The sequence below is a fragment of the Phasianus colchicus genome, chromosome 21, assembly GCF_987193195.1.
Source record: "Phasianus colchicus chromosome 21, bPhaCol1.hap1.1, whole genome shotgun sequence".
Lineage (NCBI taxonomy): Eukaryota > Metazoa > Chordata > Aves > Galliformes > Phasianidae > Phasianus > Phasianus colchicus.
In genome coordinates this window covers 9,745,768-9,765,737 of record NC_143456.1, presented here as the reverse complement: position 1 = coordinate 9,765,737, position 19,970 = coordinate 9,745,768, and the positions used below count along the sequence as shown (strand labels likewise).

General features: G+C 51.4%; 1 protein-coding gene across 14 annotated transcripts in view; it reads left to right on the top strand.

The window, feature by feature from the left end:
- Positions 1-5,915: 5,915 nt before the first annotated feature.
- The window catches only part of MSI2 (musashi RNA binding protein 2), a 185,744-nt gene continuing 171,689 nt past the window's right edge, over positions 5,916-19,970 (top strand). For 13 of the 14 annotated variants that reach the window (XM_090122351.1, XM_031591450.2, XM_031591449.2 and 10 more), the window contains exons 1-5: positions 5,941-6,068; positions 6,176-6,216; positions 6,287-6,368; positions 6,565-6,649; positions 10,293-10,334. In XM_090122351.1, coding sequence (XP_089978477.1) covers positions 6,007-6,068; positions 6,176-6,216; positions 6,287-6,368; positions 6,565-6,649; positions 10,293-10,334 — 312 coding nt within the window. In that variant the 5' untranslated portion in view covers positions 5,941-6,006. Of the gene's footprint in view, positions 6,069-6,175; positions 6,217-6,286; positions 6,369-6,564; positions 6,650-10,292; positions 10,335-19,970 lie in introns of all 14 variants that reach the window. The other variant, XM_090122352.1, reaches the window with a different exon arrangement.

Below are 19,970 nucleotides of genomic sequence, written 5' to 3'. Positions count from 1 at the left end.
AATGTTGCACATTTGTGATTGTGGCTTCTCGAAAATGAGCATCCAAACCCAAGTGCAAACCCACCTCCTATTTCCAGCCAGTTAGATGTATAACTGACCTATGCTGATGAGGCCGAAGTGAACTGGGGGATGCTGACACCTCAGCCCCATGGCTGAGCAGGGTCTGCTCGAGGCGATGCAGCCGTTGGTGTGAGGCTGGGCAGCTCAGGAGCGCACAGTCCTGTCTGTGTGGGAATTGGGGCGCTGCTCACGTGCAGACTGGGAGAAGTGTGACAGCTCTGTGGGATGGCGGCAGCTCAGGGCTGGGCACATGGCAGTGTGTCCCTGCTGGTGTCACTCTGGCCCCGTGCCGCCTCCCGGAGGACACATGACACCTAATCCAGCACGGAGCCGGAGTGGAGCTGGAGTAACCCACGGGGGTTCTGAGCCACTGAGAGCGAGCGCACTGCAGGTCAGGGCTCCGTGTGTGAGCTCTGCTTTGTGGGCTGGGGGCTGTGCTGAGCGGGGTTGGTGCACCCTCTGTACGCTGCTTGGGGATATTGAGACTGAGCGTGGCAGGTAGCAGTGCAGAGGGAGAAACGAAGGGCTCAGTGTTCTGCTTCTGGCTCGCGTGGACCAGAGTGGGACGTTGCTATTGATCTCATCACCCGAAATTGCTTTTATGGGCAAGTCTGCTACAACTGTTTGCATAGCTCGATCCTACCATCTTCCAGCTGAACTTTGGCCAGGAAGGGACAGGTAGATCAGGACTCGTTGCTTAATTATGTTTACATGTATATTACTGCGGTAGATCTTCACTTCCTCAAGAGTGACTTTCCACTGCACTTTAATTTTATAGAACAATATGAAAGGCATGAATCTTCATGAAGCTGCTCCTCATGCAGCAGAGGCCATGCAGCCTCTGCTCTCCATCACAAGAAGTCCTGGGGGAGGTTCAAGGTAGATCCTTGCCATCTCCGCTTCGCAGCCTTGGAAAGCCCAATAAATAAAGCAGGAAGTCGGCAAAGCCCTGATTCAGCAAAGGTGTGAGCACAAGCTCGGCATTAACCTCTGCTTAAGCTGATTTGGAATGAGGGAGTTAATCTGATGGCAGCCCCAGAGCCAGACCAGAATGTAGGACCTGGGCAACTGGAGCATCAGGGTTTTAAATCTGAGTGAAGCAAATGATTCAGGATGAGGAAGATCTGAAATGGGGGAAGAGAAAAAGAATGGGCACGGTGAGAAAGAGCGTTCTGAGTCACGGGGAGATCCCGGGGGTAACAGAGGCCGGCAGGAGCAGGACCAGCAGGGCCGTGTGAGGGCTTCTGCAGGAGATGTGCTGTGAGGAGGGCCGTGGGACACAGCCCTGGGCTCTGGGGGCACAGCTCTGTGAGCAGGGTGCAGTGAGCGGGCACCGGGACCATCCGCCCCCATCCGCCCGGCTCTTTGTGCTCCTGCGATCTGTGACTCCGTCACGATGCGGTTCATATTCAATTATGGTGTTTTAATGCAGTTATGGCTACTGAGCAGGCACATTTCTTCCTGATTCACCCCGCTGGAATCTGCGGTGCGGGTGGGGGCTGCGTTCATTCCCTGTCCCCAGGCTGCGGCAGCCGTCCCACGCACCGCAGAGAGGCGAGCAGCGCGTTGTGCCAAAGGGAGGCGGGGACATACCTGCACCTTGCAGAGTTGTCACTGCCCTCACTGCTCCTCCTGCCCTGGGTGCTGCCAGCATTGTGCTGTGCCCAGGTCTCACGGCCTCGGCTGCTCCATGGGGCACCTACAGACCCACAGACGTCCCCTCCGTCTGCAGAGCGGCTCTGGGGCACCGACCTGCCATGATGTTCTGCAACAGCTTTGGTCTGCTGGTTGGAAACGTACAGCGACGATGCCCTCTAGGGAGCAACTTGTTTTCCCTTCCCCTAATTCAGCTTCAGATTTGTGAATTTTAAAGCGCACATTGTGTACATAAAGGTGTGCTCGTATCTATACAGACGCTGTCTGTGTGCGTTCTGCAGTAATTCTCCTTGGATGCTCTTGCTTTCTCCTACAGTCAATTTTTTTGAATGACATGGAGCTGATAATGAATGTGATTTCAGTGCCAAATGATCGGGCTGGCTCATCTCATTCCACCTCTCCCTGTTTTGAGCAAGAATGTGAGGACTCGCTGTGTCTATTTCAGATTCCATCATGAAAGGAATAATTGAGATTGAGATTCTTAGTCACTCAATGCAGAAGGTCAGGGAATTAATGCTGTGTTACATCCAGACCATTCATTTACTGTGCCTCCTTTTTTAGCTGTCTATAGGAGAAAACAAATGTGCAACAGAGAAGGTAACGCATCTCCAATGCCACGCACATCGCCAGTCTCTGATAATGCACACTGTTTGTCTTTATTTTGGGGGTGTTCCAGGGCAGTTTTATCATCGTAATTGATTAGTGGCTACAGGAAAAAAAAATCCAGGAGTAACAGGAAGAAATGAATCCAGTGAAACCATTGACTCAGTTGTAGCATTGATCTGCTTCTGGAAATTATTTATAGGAAAAGATTCACAGTTAATAACATTAGTTTGGACTTCTGGTACAGTTTATCAGGGGATCTTAAAGGCCTCTGCTAACAGTTAATCAAGTAGAAGAATAAGGTAGAGAGCCTCGTTTCAGAAGAGGGAAGGCAGCTGGATTGCTGGCACGGATGTGGCCCAAGAAGTGCATCTCCAAGGATGCAGAGGCAGTGGCACTGCGCAGGGCTCTCAGGGGGCGCAGTTCGGGGATGGTCCTTGAAGAAGTCAGCACAAAACTCCTCCTTAGGAGTCTTGAGATGTTCACCTGAGCTACGGAGCGCCCAGCAGGGACACAGCAAACACCCTCTCCTCTTCCCAGTTTGCCCCCATGTGTTGTTTTTGTCATTAATTGATCCATATCCCACCCTCCTACCCGCAGGAGAAATGACACATCTGAAAAGAGCAGGAGCGTTTCTTTAAAGCATTTCTTTAAAGGTCCGGTTGGTTTTCCTGGTGCCTGTATACAAAATTGCCTGGAAGTAGTAAATAGAATTAAACACCGTGGTTCAGAAAAACAGAATTCTCAGGGCTGTCTGTTGATTTCAAAGCTGATGAAAACAAAGCAGGCTTTGAAATCCTTCCTTGCAGAGCTCTCTTTCCCCCTTCCTTATCATCTAAAAGATGAGCCTGATAATATTTGTTTTCTATTCTTCTTTTGAAACAAGTTGAAAAAATTATGCTCTTGCAATTAAGATGAAAATCCCAATGATTTTAATAAGGTCAGTGTAATGTCTTCGTTAGCAAGATGCTGGAATAACTTGATGCAGATCTGGAACTGCCACTGAGAAAAACTTCAGTCTCCCCCTGACGTGTGGAGCCACATCTGCAGCAGGTGTGAGCTGCTGGAGCTGCCCGCCCTCCTTTCCTGTCCCCCTTCACACACAGCCCTACTCAGTGGCTTTTGTTTTTTTGTTCCTGGCAAGCGGCAGGGCCGGCCCTCCTCGGTCACCTGCAGACCACGTCCAAGGGCAGGGTTTTTGCTGCTGTGATAGAATTCTGGAACCACCAAGGTTGGAAAAGACCTCCAAGGTCATCCCGTCCGATGGCCCACCTGCCACCAATATTCCCCCACTAAATCGTGTCCCTCAGTGCCACATCCAAATGTTTCATGAGCACCTGTGAGGATGGTGGCCCAGCACTCCCCAGGCAGCCTGTTCCCATGGCTGACCACTCTTCCATGGAAGAAATGTTTCCTAGTACCCAACCTGACCCTCCCCTGGTGCAACGTGAGGCCGTTCCCACTCGTCCCAGTTGGCAGCTGGTAGCAGGGCAGGCAGCCCAGGCAGGCAGGCAGTGCTCACCACTAGGAGATGCAGTTGGTTGTCAAAGGACGGACAGCCTTAAAAAGCAAAACCAAAACCAGTGTCTGCACCCTGTCCAACTTGTGCCTGTGGGTGTTGCGCCCAAGCTGCAGCACTTTGGAGCCCACGTGGGCCTCCAGGGCCGTCCTGGAGCCGTGGCCCCTCGGTGTGTCAGGGGGGGCGGTTCTGCAGATTGCTGCCAACACCGAGGCAGAGAGGCAGCACCGATTGTTTGCAATGACATATTCTGCATTTTAAACGATCTCTGATTTCCTGGCAGCTCCCCCGTGCATTGCCCCTCCGTAAAGCTGTCTAAATAACATTTGTCAGGTGGAGCCGTGGTTGGGCGGCAGCAGGGCAGCCCGCAGCACCGCTGCTGATCAGGGACTTCCAAACCCACCGGCCGATCAATCTCAAGAACTTATTAAATGATAGATGGAATATAATATAAGTCATTATTTCTTCTCTATGCATGAAAATGAATTATTCAGTAAAGATTTAGATCCTTTTTATTATGACACTGAATTTATAGCGCACGCAGAACATAAATGCAGATTCCTCCGCGGCAGAGAGGCGAACCTGCTCCCAGCGCAGTGAGGTGTCCTTACCTGGCTCAGCACCTCTCAGCCCCTCTGTGGTTTGGCAGCCCAACATCTGTATTCCTCAGAGCCACAGAATCATTAAGCTTGGAAAAGACGTCCACGATCACTAAGCCCAACGCCAAGCCCCCCCACTGTGCCCACTGACCGCATCCCTCAGTGCCACATCCCCGCACAGCGGAGCACCTGGAGGGGCGCTGAGCCCCACTCTGTGGGCAGCTGTGTGGGCACCCCAGCGCTCTTTTGGAGAAGAAACTTGTTGGGAATTTCTGACATCACTTAGGCTCCCATAAGCCATGTGTTGCGGGCAGGAGTCAGCCATTGCTTGGCCAGACAAATGCTTCCTCTGCATCTCTGTTCTCAAACTGCTGTGTGTCAAGAGATCAGCAAGCCTAAAACCTGCTAACGAGGGGCAGGTGCTGTGTGGGCAGGTGGGCATCCCGGAGCCAGCTGCGTGCAGTGCCACGGCCCAGAGTCTGCGTTGGTACCGGTACTGGTAACTTTCCTTGTTAATGGAACGAACACTCCAACTTTTAATGGTACGGCTGGGGACAACATTAGCGCTGAGCAGCAGCTACAGAAGTTAACTTTGCAGGTCGTTAGCTCCTGAAAGTCCGCTGGGAACGGATCCTTAGCACGGGCGGCCAAGAGGAGAGCAGAGCAGGGCGTGGGAGCGGGGCTGGGAACGGGGAGAGGATGGGGGCGGGCGTCACGGACATCATCTGCGGGCGTCACGTCACCTGCGGGCTGCGGACCGCGGGGGAGGTCAGGATTTGGGGCGCGGGGTGCGGAGCGCTAGCGCGAGTGGGCACCGGGACGGGGAGCACCGGGACGTCGAGCGTTGACACGTGGCGGCACCGGGATGTCGGCTTTAGACAAGCGGGGGCACCGCGACGTCGGGTGCTGACATCCGCGGGCGCCGGGATGCGGAGCCCCAGCCGCTCGCTCGCGCGCCGTCGCCGGCGGAGCGCCGCCTTCCCGCCCGTTCCCGCCGCCCGCGCTGCGCAGCGCGAGTTGCTCTCCCCGAGCCCGGCCAGAGCCGCGGAGCGGCGCCCCCGGGCGGAAGAGGCTGAGCGGCGCCGCCGGGCACGCGGCGGGGGGGGGGAGGGGGGGAAGAGCCGCGGCGTCGGAGCGCGCGCGCGGAGCGAGGGAGGGCGCTCGCGGCGGTGACGTCACGCGGGGCCACGCGACGGCGGCGGCCCCGCCCCGTGGCGCGGGGGCGGGGGGGCGGCGCGGCGCGCGGGATGGAGGAGGAGAGGATGGTGGCGGGGGGGCGGGACGCGCGGCGCTGAGCTAAGCCGAGCCCACGTGTGACGGATCTTGGCCGCTTCCCCGGCGCCGCTCCAGTGAGGTCCTCCGGTAGCGGAGGGAGGAGGAGGAGGAGGAGGTGGTGGTGGAGGAGGAGGAGGAGGAGGGGGGAGGGGAAGGGAAGGAGGGGAGCGGTGCGGAGCGGAGCGGAGCCGCAGCGAACCGAGCCGGGCCGGGCCGGGCCGGGGGGGCGGCAGCGGCGGCGGGCGGGGGGGGGGTCTCTCGCTCGGCGCGGATCGCTGCGGGCTCCGCGCGGCCATGGAGGCGGACGGGAGCCAGGCGACCTCGGGCGGCCCCGGCGAGGCGCAGCACGACCCCGGGTAAGTGTGCGGGCGGGGGGGCCCCCCCGGCCCCGCTCCGCGCCGTGCCCCGTCAAAATGGCCGATGGCGGCCCGGCGCTGAGCCCCGCTCCGCTCTCTCCCCCCAGCAAGATGTTCATCGGCGGCCTCAGCTGGCAGACCTCCCCAGGTAGGCGCCGCGCCCGCCCCCCCGCCCCCCCTCCGTGCCCGCGCTGCCCCCCGCTCTCCTCTCCCCGCAGACAGCCTGCGCGACTATTTCAGCAAATTCGGGGAGATCCGGGAGTGCATGGTCATGCGAGACCCCACCACCAAGCGCTCCAGGTAAGCGGCTCCCCGTTCCCCCCACCTCCCCCTCCTCCCGTCCTCCCCCTACCCCCCCCCCCCCCCCCTCCCCCCCGGACAAAACTTTGCGGCCCGGCCCGGGGCCGCCCCGCGGAACAAAGCGGCGGCGGTGCGGGAGGTGCGGCCCCCCCGGTGCTCATCGCCCCCCGCCCGTCTCCGCTCTTTGTCTCGGCAGAGGCTTCGGCTTCGTGACGTTCGCGGACCCGGGCAGCGTGGACAAGGTGCTGGCCCAGCCGCACCACGAGCTGGACTCCAAGACGGTAGGTGGCCGCCCCCAGCGCCGCCCCGGATTCGGCTCGAACTCGCGAAAGCGGCAACTTTTTATTTTATTTTCTATTTTTTCCGCTTTAATCCGAATTCTCCCTGCCGGCCGGTGGCTCCTCCCCACGCCTCACGTTCTATCGAGCGATGACATTGAAAAAATCCCAGGGTGAAACGTAACTTTTTGTGGCGTTCGGCTGCGGGTTTCCTGCGGGGCGCTTTGTGTGGCTGCGATGGGTGATGAGGTCCCAGTGATGTCCCCCGGCCGTCCCAGGGCTGCCCACAGCCGCACCGTCCCCTCTTTGGTGCCGCTCCCGTGCCCACGCTGGGGCCCGGTGGGATTCACACGTTGATCCGCGAGGGTGAGGGCTGGCAGAGCTGCTCCAGTGCCGGTTTGCTGTTTGTGCAAAGCTTTTTGCTACAGTCGCTCTCCAGTGGATAAGGTGACATTATTCAACTGATATATACATATATATATATATATATATTTTTTTTTTCTTTAAATGATCATTAAAAAAAATAACAAAAAACAACCAGGGGACCTACCCCTCTTCCCCTCGCACCACGTTTTTTCAGCGCTGTGTCCGGCCCCCGCTGCTGCCCTGCACCCAGGGGCTGGGGCTGAAGTTGGCGGCTCACGCGCTGCCTCCGCACCGTGCCCAGCAGCGGCGTGGGGAGGACGCCGGTAGAGGTCATTTCTGCTCCGGTGCCGCTCGGTGTGAGCAGTGCTGGGGATGGGGGGGCTGTGGGGCTCAGCCCTGCGTGGGGCTCCTGCGGGCGCGTGGCCGCGGCTGTGCCGCTTTGTGGTGCCAGGGCTGAAACGTGACAGCAGTGAAAGGGAGCCTCGGTGCCGGAGCATCCGCTGTGCACCTGGGTGTGATGCAGCCACACCAAGGGCAGGCCGAGCACAGCGTGTGGCCCTTAAAGGGGTTGATGTGAAACGTGAAGCCGCTAGGAAGCAGGTGGGACGCAATATTTGAACCTGACTGACAGATTCTGCTGGGCCTGTCTGAGCTCACGGCCCCTGCCTTCGCCTGCCTCAATAATTTGATTTGGGGTTGAATCAGATACGGTGCAATCACCGATTAAAGTCGCCAGACCTTGGTGTACGGCCGTATTCTGTGTGTTTTTAAAGATAAATTTAGTTAGGAAGAACAAAGGCAAACAATATCTGAGCAGGAGTTTAAAGAATGCCGGGAGGACACCCTCTCTTCCTCTGCCCGTAACTGTGTCCTCCCCGGCTTTCCATGGCACGGAGTCCCTGCGGTGTATTAGTTTGATTTGCTTGGGGGAGGGGCGAAAAGCTCCGCGAGGGCCAGTGTGCCTCGGTGCGGCGTGTGAGAGCGATGGAGGCAGTTCTGCCGGCGGTGCTCCTCGCAGTCAGAGCTGGCTGGCGGGCGCAGCTCGCGGGTCGCCCGGGCCGCTCGTCGGTAGCCGTGTTGTAGTGACTGCTGCTCGGTGTAACATAGCATTTGACTCTGTTTCAACGTTCAGCGCAGGAGGCAGATCGGTTGGGTATTGGCATGGAAACGTCGCTCTTGTTTACAGTTACGTTAAAAGCTTTGTTTAGGTAATGGCCATTCATATCAGAAATAGTATTATAGTCATTTCCTAGAGGATTGTAGATACAGTAAGTAGAGTCGTACCTAACTAACTCAATATTTTTTTTTGTAGAAATTTTTTTGTTTGCTGAAGTAGTTGACGGGGTTATGGAAAAGGTATGGATGTGCCATGGGGTGCCGGGGTGCCTCTGAGAATGGCAGCACGGGGCAGAGAGTTTGTACAAAGGAGAGCTTGGTTGCTCAGGTGGTGCTGCTGCTGCGGTGCTGGGAGCTCCGTGCTCTTTGGACTGACCTTGAGAAGTGAGCGGTTCGCTTCAGAATGTAACAGCTCTTCTGCTTTCTGCCGTGGGATCGTGGTGTTCTGGTGGGACTGGTGTTCGTTTTGCAGAAACTTTTGCATTGGAAGTGGCTGTAGGAATGTGCCTGTTTGCCTGTGGGTACCCGCATGGGCCGTCCATACCTTTTGTATTGCCCCAGTAGACAGATGCTAGTCAGTGCTGGATGTATTTGTAGATAATGTTAATCTCTATGAAAAAGGTTAGCTTTCTAGTTAAAAAAAAAAATTACTGTTTAATGCTTTTTGAACAAAGAAGAGGCACGTAATCACTCATTTCTCAGGTGTGTTCTAAAAGAAAGATACTGTATTTGTATCTGATGCAGACAAATTAGTGATAAGTCGCACTTCAAATGCTGGTGCTGTTTGCAATTTTGACATACTAAGTGAGCAGAGCTGCTCTTTAGGAGAGGTTATTTGTCACGGAAATCGCCATAGGAATAATGGCACCAAAGTGGGAACACCTCCTTGTTTGGGGGCAGCTGCAGGGGGTGAAATACAGCCAACCCCAAGCCACGAAAGCCTCGGCTTCTGCCCTCACATGGGCAGGGTCAGTGTTTGTGACGCAGTCGGGGAGCACTGAAGGCAGTCGCAAGGTGCGCAGTCCAGGTGGGATGTAGTCCTGTGAAACACCCTTTCCTAGCTTAGTTAGAATGTGTGTGCGTGCAGATGCTGCTAAAAATACAGATGCAATCAGCAGCACATGTACACTTTCTCGCAGTCATTTTCGGCAGTAAACTGCTGCCTGAAAGGTGTGATTATTTATTTACATCCAGTCCTTCATTTGTGCTGGTGGATTTCTGTTTTCAGGTGATTTTTGACAGAGTACAGTTGGTAAAGATGCCCCATGTGAAAGCTGCTTTTAAAATTGCAGAATGAACATTTTAGAGCTGCAAAGTGGATGTGGCTTGTAATTTATGCAGCACAGTGGGTGTCAGTGCTGCATCTGAAGGGAGCGAGGGATGAAACCAAGGTGTGCTCACTGATCTTGGTCCTTTTTGTCCCTGCTTTGCTCAGGAATACTTTAGGGAACTCCCTCATGGAAAATCTTTTTTGAAGATCTGGGTCTCTTCTGGCTCACAGTGCCTGCACGTTTTGTTTTGCTCTCCTCTGTTTCCCTCACCTCCACAGTGCTCCTCTGCGGTCTCTCAGTGCTCATCTGTTCTTTGGGGGAAATGCTGATCCATGAGGAGCGCTGTGATGAGGGATGGTCTCGCAGTCCTAACAATTCAGTTTTAATTATCAATAGGAACTGAAGCAATTTGACTTTGAATTTTGCATTTTGTGTTGGTGCTGCTAGCCAGCTGACAAAATAGAAGAATAAAACAAAGACCAAAGTAACCCAGAACCCAACGGAAGGAAGGTGCAGGTGTCAAGGCCTACGGGGTAGGGCTCGATCAGGAGTGCTGGCTTTCTGTGCAACCTCAAGAGTGGTGTTGCTGCAGAAGCAGCACCCAGAGGCCCACACAGGGCTCCCTGGACGCTGGTGGTGGTTGTGGCCCGCTGGGCCCTGCTCAGGGTGCACAGGAGAGACGTTTGCTTCCTCCCTTCCCATCTCCCTCCCTTTGCCAGGAAGTCCCTGACAAACCCAACCTGTGATCTCTCACTTACGGAGTAATTGTAGGGCCCAGTGTGCTGAACTATAAGCCTGAGAAATGAGAGATTAATAATTCAATGTTTTTTTTTTTTTAATAAGACAAAAAACAGCCTGACAATCTTTTTGATTTCTCCTTTCTTTTTCCTCAGATTGACCCTAAAGTTGCGTTTCCCCGACGAGCTCAGCCTAAGGTAAGTAGGAGGATCAATAATAGGATTTTAGGCACACAGAGAATCATTGTTGCCAGGCAGTTCAGGTTTCAAACGGGGAATTGGCAATGAAAGCTTTTAAAGCCGGAGTGCATGGCGTCTTAAGGGTATCAGCGCATGGCTGTGAAACTGCAGGAGAGCTGCTTTGTGCTGTTCGTGCCTGCAGTTAACTGTCTCCTTGCAGAGTCCCGGTCAGTTTGCTGGCTGAAAACCAGAGGCTTCTCTGGTACTGGTGGAAGATTGCCGCCACGTTACTTGGGTTTGTTATGTTCTTTTCTGCAGTATGTTTTGCACGGTATTTATGGAGGGCATTTGGATTAAGTGCAGACTTCAGGCTTGTTTTGAGCTGAGCTTTCAGTTCTGTGGTTGTGATGGATGGGGGTATATCTGTGCCTTCATTGTTTGCAAGTTTTCTTTTGTATAACTTCAGAGATGCATTTGGATATTCGTAAGGGTTGGACAGCAAGTTCTGATGGAGCTGTGGACTCTTCAGGCCACGGGGTATTCTGCAGGCATGGGGAAGCAATGAGCTTTAAGTCGGGCAGGCTGGAGCAGTGACCTCCTTGCATCCTTGCAGGGTGCTCTGGCAGCACGGGGTGCTTTCCACGCCGGGACAAAGGTGGCTGGCTGCGTGCTGCAGAGGGCTGGTGCGCTTTGCTCTGAGTTATCGCTCAGTGCCATTTCCTTGGGAAGACCTGCGTATGGAGCAGAAGTGGCTGTTGCTCTTCAGGTTCTGCTTAACAAAACCGGCAGATCAGTTTCAAATCCCAAAAGGCGTGCAGTTGCATTTGAATTCTGAAAGCTAAAAGGAAACTTCTGTAATTGGCTTTCTGACTACTTGTTTTTGAGAATCTTTAGGAAGAATTTGCGATGTGCGCCACTTGTACTTGTATATTGTTTGTCTTGGGTTGTTTTGATTGAAAAATTGGGAAAGAAGAACGTGGAGTTGCAGAGGGAAGTCAGTAAGGAGAAGCACTTAACAGCCTTTGTGGCTTGAGACCACCTGAGCAAGTTCAGCACAACGGTTTTGTTGTATATGGTTTCTCATCAAAGCAGGTGGTTTAGTAGTGGGACTGTAACAGTAAATATTGTACAAAATGTGCATCTGGGAAAAACGTGTGATTTTAGGAGCCTTGGGCATACAGCAGGAGAGGTGCTGGTGATTTCTTTAAAGTGAAATGGGGGGGGAAAGAAAACCAAGAAAACCCAACAGTGTACTTGTGGAGATTTAAACCAAATGAATGTGGTAAAGGAGTTAAAGGTTCTTTTCTTCATTAGACATATCTAATAACTAATTAGTGAATAACGAGCTGCCTGACTTGCTTCCATGCTGAACGGAGTTTATACTTGTAGGGTTTGTGGCTCCTGGATTATGTTGTTGGATTAGTGCTGTTTTTCAGAGAGATTTTTAAAGTTTCCAGGATTCTGAAAGGTTTCGTAATTAAAGAAGGTGATCTTGCATGAAGGTGATCTCGCACTGTGATTGATGCTCCTTTCCTCCTTCCAGTGCCTTTAAAGGCTTATTTACTTTTTAAACTGCCTTCAATTACCAGGTGTCTGTTTCTACAGTGCTATTTGTGAAAGTTTATAACGCTTACAGTGGAGCTGTTAAACTGTCCCAGGTGACTTCTTCTAAAACAACAACAAAAAAAACAGGGCTTGTCTTATGCGGTGGGTATTACTGTGTTAAATTGACCTGATTTTTGCGTTCTTCAACAGGAAACTTTTACCAAGGAAACAACGGGGATTTTGTTTTTCTCCAAGTAAGCTTTGGTTGGTGGCAGGCATCTTTCAGTGTGGGGCAAAGCCTGGGACGTGGGCTGCTCCCAGAGGGGTGGCACTGCTGCAGTGCGTTGTGCTGTGTGTGTGCTCTGCCTTGGTGGGGGCTGGGGTTCCTGCATCGTGTTCAGGGGGCAAAAAGAAACTGAAAGGAGCCTGATGGAGAAAACTGTGTGCAGGGAAGAACAGATTTTACATTGTTTTGTGATATGTTATTCTGGACTGTGTTTTACGATCTGGACTTTCTGTTTCTTACTTAGATACTGATTTAAGGTTTTGGACTTAAGTTGTTCCCTCATCCCAGTTGAATACTGAGTGCTGTGCATTAGAATGCAACTGTTCTGGAGTCTAATTAACTAGCGAACACTTGGGGCTGTGCAGATGAATGGCGTTCAGTGCTGTGCCTCTGTCTACATGTGAGAGGAGATCTTTCCCCCAAGCAGTTCCCCCAGCTGTGCCCCCAGAATGAGGGCTGTGCTCCCCATGAGGCTGGGCCACAGAAGGCGGCTCAGGGCAGCGCAGTGTCCGGGGCTGCGGCTGGCCGCTCCCAGGCTGCGTTCCCCCGGCTGGGGGCTGTGCTCTGCGGGGTCACACTCGCTTTTTGTGCGTGCGTAATGATTTGTGTGCATTGCTTTCCCCCTTCGGATCTGTGCTAATTGGTTGGGCTCCCTCTTTCAGACTGCGTCCCAGCAAAATGCTTTCTTTTGGGCTTTTTAAACTGCGTCTCCATGATGTGTCACCTCTCTGGTGATGCAAATTGGCTGCTGAGCAAGAAGTGGCGGACTGGAACAGCGGAGTGTTCACCCTGGTTTTCTGAGAACAGCCCTTCCAGAAATCCTTAGCGATTGCCCCCAGTGGATTTCTGATGTGCAGTGCTTCCCTCCTTGTGCAGTCTGACTTCAAGCTGCTGTTTTTGGACATCTGCTGGAGAGCTTTAACTTGCTGAGGTTCCAGTGTGGGCTAACAGAGATGAAGGAATATAGCGAGGTGCTGTGGAGGCCGCTGTTCCTTGATAGCAATCTGTCTTGCTTCCAAATGCTGGAAGGAGCTCTCGAGCAGTTGATCATTTTTAACTATGCTGACATAAAAATCCTTAAAAAGCAGCCGGGCGGGAGGAAGCAGCTGAGTACCCCTTTTTGAACACTGGAGACTACAGTGATGTGACTTCTTAATACGTACAGACTATTGACTCTGACCTTACCCATTATGTTATGTGGGAGAAGCCTTACCAAATTTAGCATGTTCATTAGATATTTTCAAGCATGATAGATTCCCACCTCCCCCTGCTGCAAAGAAGCTCTTTGATGATACGTGTGTGCTTGTGTGACTTCGGTGCAGTTGTTTACTGCTCGTGTCGTAGTGCTCAGTGGCATCGGGCAGTGCCGTGTGTGTGACCTGCTGGCCACTGCCTGCGTGTGGCCAGTGCTGCTGGGTGTGCAGGGCCGACCTGCTGCTGGCTCCAGGTGCTCCTGGGCTGGGTGCTGCCTGTCCTGCGCTCCGTCTGCTGCCAACCCAGAGCAGAGCTTGTTCTTGTCGAGATCCTGTGTTACTGGGGAGCTGATCTGCGAGCGCTGGGTGCAGTGTTCTGGTGACTGTCCAGCACAAAGTAGCAGAAGAGTCTTATTTGAGGAGAGAAGTGTTTAGACTGGTGTTCAAGTGGTGCTACTGAATACGGTGCTCTTGTTAGGTGTGCTTTATTCTGACAGAGGACACTGTGGGACCAGACCTGGTTCTGGCATGGCTGTGCCCAGTCAGCCAGCGTGCCCCCAGCTGGGGGGGCCTGGCTGGGCTGGTGGGAGGTGCGGTTCTACACATCTGTTCCTTCTTGGGTGAAAAACAGAGCATCAACAACTCTTCTTTCATTGCAGCGCCCCGGTTAAAGCCACGTGAAGCTGACTGTTCCAGAGCAGCAAATGGAGGGCATGCCCTTTTGGAATAACACTCTGGCTAACCTGGGATTTTTTTTTAAAGTGAACCAATGGATTTGGATGTCTGATTCCAATTAAGCTAACTGTAGGTGGGGAGTCCGCATCCCATGGCTGGTAAATGTGAGTCAGAGTAGAAGATAGATTTTATTCCAAAGCAAATGATGGACCTTGAGAATCAAGAGTTCTGTTCCCCCACTTCTTCCTCCAAACTCCTCCAGGTTAGTCCTGTTTCTTCTCGTCTTAGGTGGAAGGTGCACTCTATGAAATAATGCAAACTGGACTCACCAGCAGAGCTCAGGACTCTTCCTTTCCTGCTGCCCTTCCTTCCCTGCCAGGCTGTCAAGAACAGCAAAGACATACCTTGCTGCTGTTGTCATTGTTGTTATCATCGTTCGTTTTATTTCCCTGCATTTGCATTTCAGGGTAGAATAAGGGAGATATTTCTGTTCTTGGCATGTGTGTTTATTATTATTGCTGTATCTTCTACATACAGAGTAGTAGGAGATCCCTACCAGATGGCAGGAGGGACTTGGGTTGGCAGTTGATGGCCAGTGTCCGGGTGTTTGCAGCCTATTCCCGTGGAGATGCCTTGTGTGCTGTAAGCTGCTCTTAGAATTTGTCTCCCTCTGGCACTGGGTGGTCAAATGAAAAAGTTGATGAGTCTGAGTCTTAGCTTATCTTCTCAGGTAGTAAGGGCTCAGGGTTTTAAAACCTATTATTCTTGAGCTCAGCTTCTTGCTCTCTGATCTCTTAGAGGCAGAACATGATTTCTGTTCTTTGATGCTGGCAGCCAGAGGAAAAAGTGCCTGTGCAGGGCCTTCTGTGAGTGCAATGAGCTTGGTCAGAAGCTGGAGTTGAGGTGGATTTTCTTCTCCCTAACCACTCAGGTAGATTGCTCACATTGTCCTTAACCTCCAGACACTGTCCTATTATTTTGTAAAACGCATGTCTTTCTATTATCGTTGCCTAAGGATGGCTTTTGTATTGTGAATAGTCCTGCGTCTAGTATATTTTCCTTTCTTTTGACTTACTGCTAACTAAAAATTTAAATTGAACATCACTTGCCTTTTTTTCTGCAGAGGTAAGTTCTCTGCACTAAGACCCAGCTGCTTGGATACGGCAGGAGAGGGTCAGAAGAGGGGGAGGACAGGCAAATGGAAGAGAAGCAGCATGCTAACACCCTTGTGTGCTCCTCTCTGCTTCCAGATTGAGTACATCTCGTCTGCAAAGTGCTGAGCCTTTATCAGCCCGGGGGTAGGTCTACTAATGACTGATCTAAAACCATCAAATTCATTTATTTGTCACTGCCAGTGACAGCCCAGTTAATGCTAATGGATTCTTTTTTTAGCCTGTTGACTCTGGTGATAGTCTTATAAATGTTGTGAAATCCAAAGCATTAGGAGAACTTGTAACTTATTTTTTGAGGAGATCTATTGAAACGGGGTAATGTAATAAAGGTATGTGCTGTGTCGAGAAGGAAAAAGAAAATCTTCTGTTTCATTGTCAGATGTAGATATCTTTGTTCCTAATAGTTGTTTGGCATTTCTGTTATATTTCAGTATTCCTTACAAACACATTTTGGATTATGCTGTAAACAGGGAAGACTGCAAATAGAGCCAGTCATCGTAGGCAAAAAAAAGTCTTGTTTCAGCAAATGGTTCATCGGCAGAGCCTGAACCTTCCCTGTCCCTGTTGTGCAAAAGCACTTAAGTATATACTTCAGTTGGCATAAGCATGTGGGTAAGTGCTTTGCTGAATCAGGATGGACTAAAAGCATGTTATTAGATGTTTTGTTGAACTGTGGATTTTGTAGCAGAAAAAGATTAAAAGATTATTTGGTATGTTTGATAGTACTCTGAATATGGTCCGGTCCATCGCTGCTCTTACAGAGATGGCTGGTTTTGTAACTCTTACAGTTCTTCCACTTCAACCATAGGATCTCAGTGACAAGAAGATACTGATGTGCTGTTGCTTGACAGAAGTAACTGCAGGCGTGAGGCTGGGTCCATGTAGCATCTGACTCTACAAAAATCATAGTCTAAGCTTAATTTAGTGTCTGGTCCTGGAATGACACGTTCTGTTTGGCTGAGTCACTGGAACAATTTTCTATAAACTATCTGAGTAGTGTTCAACTTAGGTTGCTGAAGAAATTGTGGTTTGCTGAGTAATTTGAAAGTTAATGTGAATCTCTGTAGACAGATCAGCATGAGGTATTAATAAATTACTTCTGAACATTGGCATTCTGCTGCTCTTTCCTTTGTTTTTTAAGTGCAGAGAACATTTTATGAATGTTAGGCAGTGCTTTGCCCTTGTTCAGCCGTTACTCGTGCTGGAACAGCTGCAGCTGTGTGTGCCACTGGGATCAGGTATGTTTAATTTACAGATTTTGATTGTACCTGGGAGCTTTGGATTTCTGATCAAGGATCCTACCCTGCTAACACCTGTGCAGTTTTACACGAGGAGTGGTTCTGGAGTCCTTAGCAAGAACAGTTAAATGTGAGCAACGCTGCTCAATATGTCGATGAAGTGCACATGGCAAGAAGAGTGAAGGGAAGGCATCATTCCTTGTGCCCTTCCCTCCCCTCAGCAAGGGCTTGCATTAATTTTCCACCAACTCTGATATACAATAGGGAAGAAGTTTCAAGCTGACTAAAGGGCCAAAGGTCCAAGAAAGCTACTGCAGTGGGAGCTGATGTGGAGTGACAGTAATGAGGTGGCCTGGTAGGTGGGGGGGAAAATGGTGGGTCAGGGAAGGAAACGTAACTTCTAGTTAATCAAGTGGTCCCAAGATTTAAATTGTTAAGTCTTGTTGATTTAAATTTCCCTTTTATGTGCTTTACAACAGTGAGATATGGCCAGAGCGAGGCCTCTGTGCTGCTTACCGTGGCTGAGAACTCAGGCAGCACCCTGCAGTGGCTCCAGACCTTATGCTTCAGTCTGGCTGACGGAGAGTGCTGGTATTGCCTGGAGGGGAGGAAGTGTTCTGGTGTTCCCAGCCCTGTGCTGTGTTGTTTTCCCTTGTGTTTTATCATTCCTGACTCTGAGCTCATTTTCATGTTGTTCTGTAGGTCAGTTTTGCATCAAAGGGAAGGTGAGGAGCACAGAGCAAAAAAGTGTTTTGAAGATTTGCTTTATTTAAAAGGACTGTGAAGTGCCGGCAAGAGTTCTAGCTCCTTGAATGCTGGCAGCAGCAGAGCACCTACAGTCAGTAGAGGTTTTCTAACAGTTGCTGTATGAATGGTGTTCAGGAACGCTCCTGAAAGGTAATTAATGGCGTGTGTAAGGAGGTTACAAGGAGCTGAGTGTTCGTCCTAGACACTGTCTATCCAGCTGCACTGCAGCATTGCTTAGGCTGGAGGCCTGGTTTGTGCTGGAGGCTCATCAGTAGCAAACCCTTAGTGGTGTTCTCTGCTGGAGGAAGGTGCTACAAGAGGGGGCATTGCTGGTGGTTTTCTGCAGCGCCTACTGAAAGGATGAAGCATCTGTATAGTCTTCCATTTGGCTATGTTATCAATCACTTATGTTCAGAGGTATGTAAGTGTTGCTCTCTGCTCTGAGCCTGAGCTGCACGTTGACCCTGTGTGTATGCAGTGTGGTTATATTTTTGTCAAAAGTTTGCAAATTGCTGCAAAGGAGTACAAAAAATATTCATTTGCTGGTGAAATTTGCCTGCTTCTGGCATTGCATTTGGCAGACCTACAAAGCTTACTACATCAGGCACATGATATAGCTTTGTGAAGGAGAACAGAAAACAAAAAGAAATCTGAAATTGGTATGGAGATGTGAAATGTGATAGGAGTTCACTGAGGACTGGGGGGGCACCCCGTTCTGAGTGCAGGGCTGTGTGCTGTGGTGTTTGATGCAGTGTCCTGAGGATCCCCAGAAGATCTGTGAGCCTGAAGGGGCAGAGGTCAGAGCAGAAAGGGTGTGTGTTATCCACAACATCTTTGTGGCATAGAGCTCATCCGTTTCATGAGCCCTGAGCCGGGTACCGCGAGGTCAACGGTCTCCTGTTGTGCGGAGATGCTGACAGCATCCCCAGGCACAGGGAAGGAAGTGTGTGAGCGGTGCATATCGCCTGCTGCCAGCTCTTGGTGACTTGAGTGAGGGCTTAACTTGAGGTTTTGTTTCTAACGGCTTTTGATTGAGAACTTGTAAGCAAGGCCCTGACTCAGGCATGCCGGTGGCATGGTGGAGGTTGAACTGCTGTGTGCTGAGCATTCTGCCTTCCACCACTGACAGCAGGGCTCTGGGGAAGGGGAAGTGAGATAAGGTGCAGAGCTGCTGTGCGGGGTGGTTTGTGGTGCTGCGGCCGCTGCTGTCACATGGGCCCGTGGGGACTGGGGCAGCGCATGGGCAGCACAGAGGTGAGGGCAGAAGCTGGCAGCAGACTCAAGTGCGCTGAGCGCTGCACTGCAGAGCTCCTCCTGATGCCCTCTGTGACGAGAGCAGAGCAGGGAGCCTGCCAAGCTGCAGGTATCTGGGGGGGCCCTTCTACTCCACGCAGAGCTGGGTGCTTCTCCACCCCGTGGCCTGGCTCCTGGAGGCTGGCTGCACGCTTTGTGCTGCGGGCTGTGCACTGCGATGCTCTCATCCCTCCCATCAGTGCCCAAAGGAGTGGCTGCGGTGCTTCTGCTGCAGAGCAGCACCAGGGACATGCACTTCCTGCTCAGCAGTGGGTGATGAGGAGGAGAGCTGGGGAGAGCCCCTGCCGGGTGTCTCTGTATCTGGATCCTTGGGTTGGCTGAGTCCTGGTGAATCATGGTGAACTGTGGTCAGAGCATCAGGTTATGCGTGCTGTGTGCCCAGCAGTTTTAGCAGCTGTCCTGCATGGCTGTTTTTGATTTGTTCTCATTTAATTGCACCCTCAGTGTCCTGTCTTGCAGATCAGACCAGATGATCAGTGAAAGCCCCCCGCACTTAAATTTCCCCAAAGTTTTGTGGGCCTGGCTTTGAGTTTGTCATCATTATTAGAAGTCAGCTCATCTTTCATGGCTGCTGTTTATGGCTGTTTTCAGTGGATATTTTGGTAGAGACATTTCCCTTTCAGTTGAGCATACGTATGTGATAGCAAAATATATAAATAAACTTGAAACAATTTAGTTACTGGTCTGAAAGCTTCAATGCTAAGGAGCCATGAAGAAAGTTTATTGGAACTATAATTGCAGACGTAAGAAGTGATGTTCTGTCTTCCTGCTTTTATAGTTCCCACCATTCTCATCAGAACACAGCAAGCTGATGGGAATGTGTGTGGAACTTGGTTCAGTTGATGCTGTGTAATCCTGAGCTCTTGCAATATGTGGAAAGTAAAATAAAAGTGTCAATTCATTTGAAACTGATGGAGACAGAAAAAAGGGAGGGAAGGCAGGTATCCCTGCTGAGAGCATAACCTTATTTCATCCAGCTTGCAGCTGAAGGAACGCGGTTGACAGACTAAGCATTATGTATGGACATGATGAAAATAAATTTTGCTGTTTCTGAATGTTCTTAGAGGTCTTTGTCAGGTGCGGTCCCTCATCTGCAGAGAGAGAACCTCCCTTTGTTTCCTTGAAATGTTCCGAATATCCTTTGACTGAGAAGGGCAGCAGCACCTGTTTGTCTTACTGAGAACTGGAGATCGTTGGATCAGGGCAGACAAATGGGTGCTGCCAGGAGCTTCCTGAGGTGGAACAGAGATCAGAGAGCAAGTCCTGAATTGCTTGGCCTGTGTATTGGTGCTGGGTATGCAGGCAGAAATGTGCTTTGGGCTGTAAAGAGGTGGAGAAAGGAAGAGGCAATTAGATGGTTGTGTGCAAGATTCTTTTTTTGCTGCTTGGCAGGCCTGAAGCTGTGAAATGCAGTGTTAGTGTACTAGAAGCTTTTGGTGAACTTGCTGTGCACATGATGTGCTGCTCTGCAGAAGGAGGGCTTG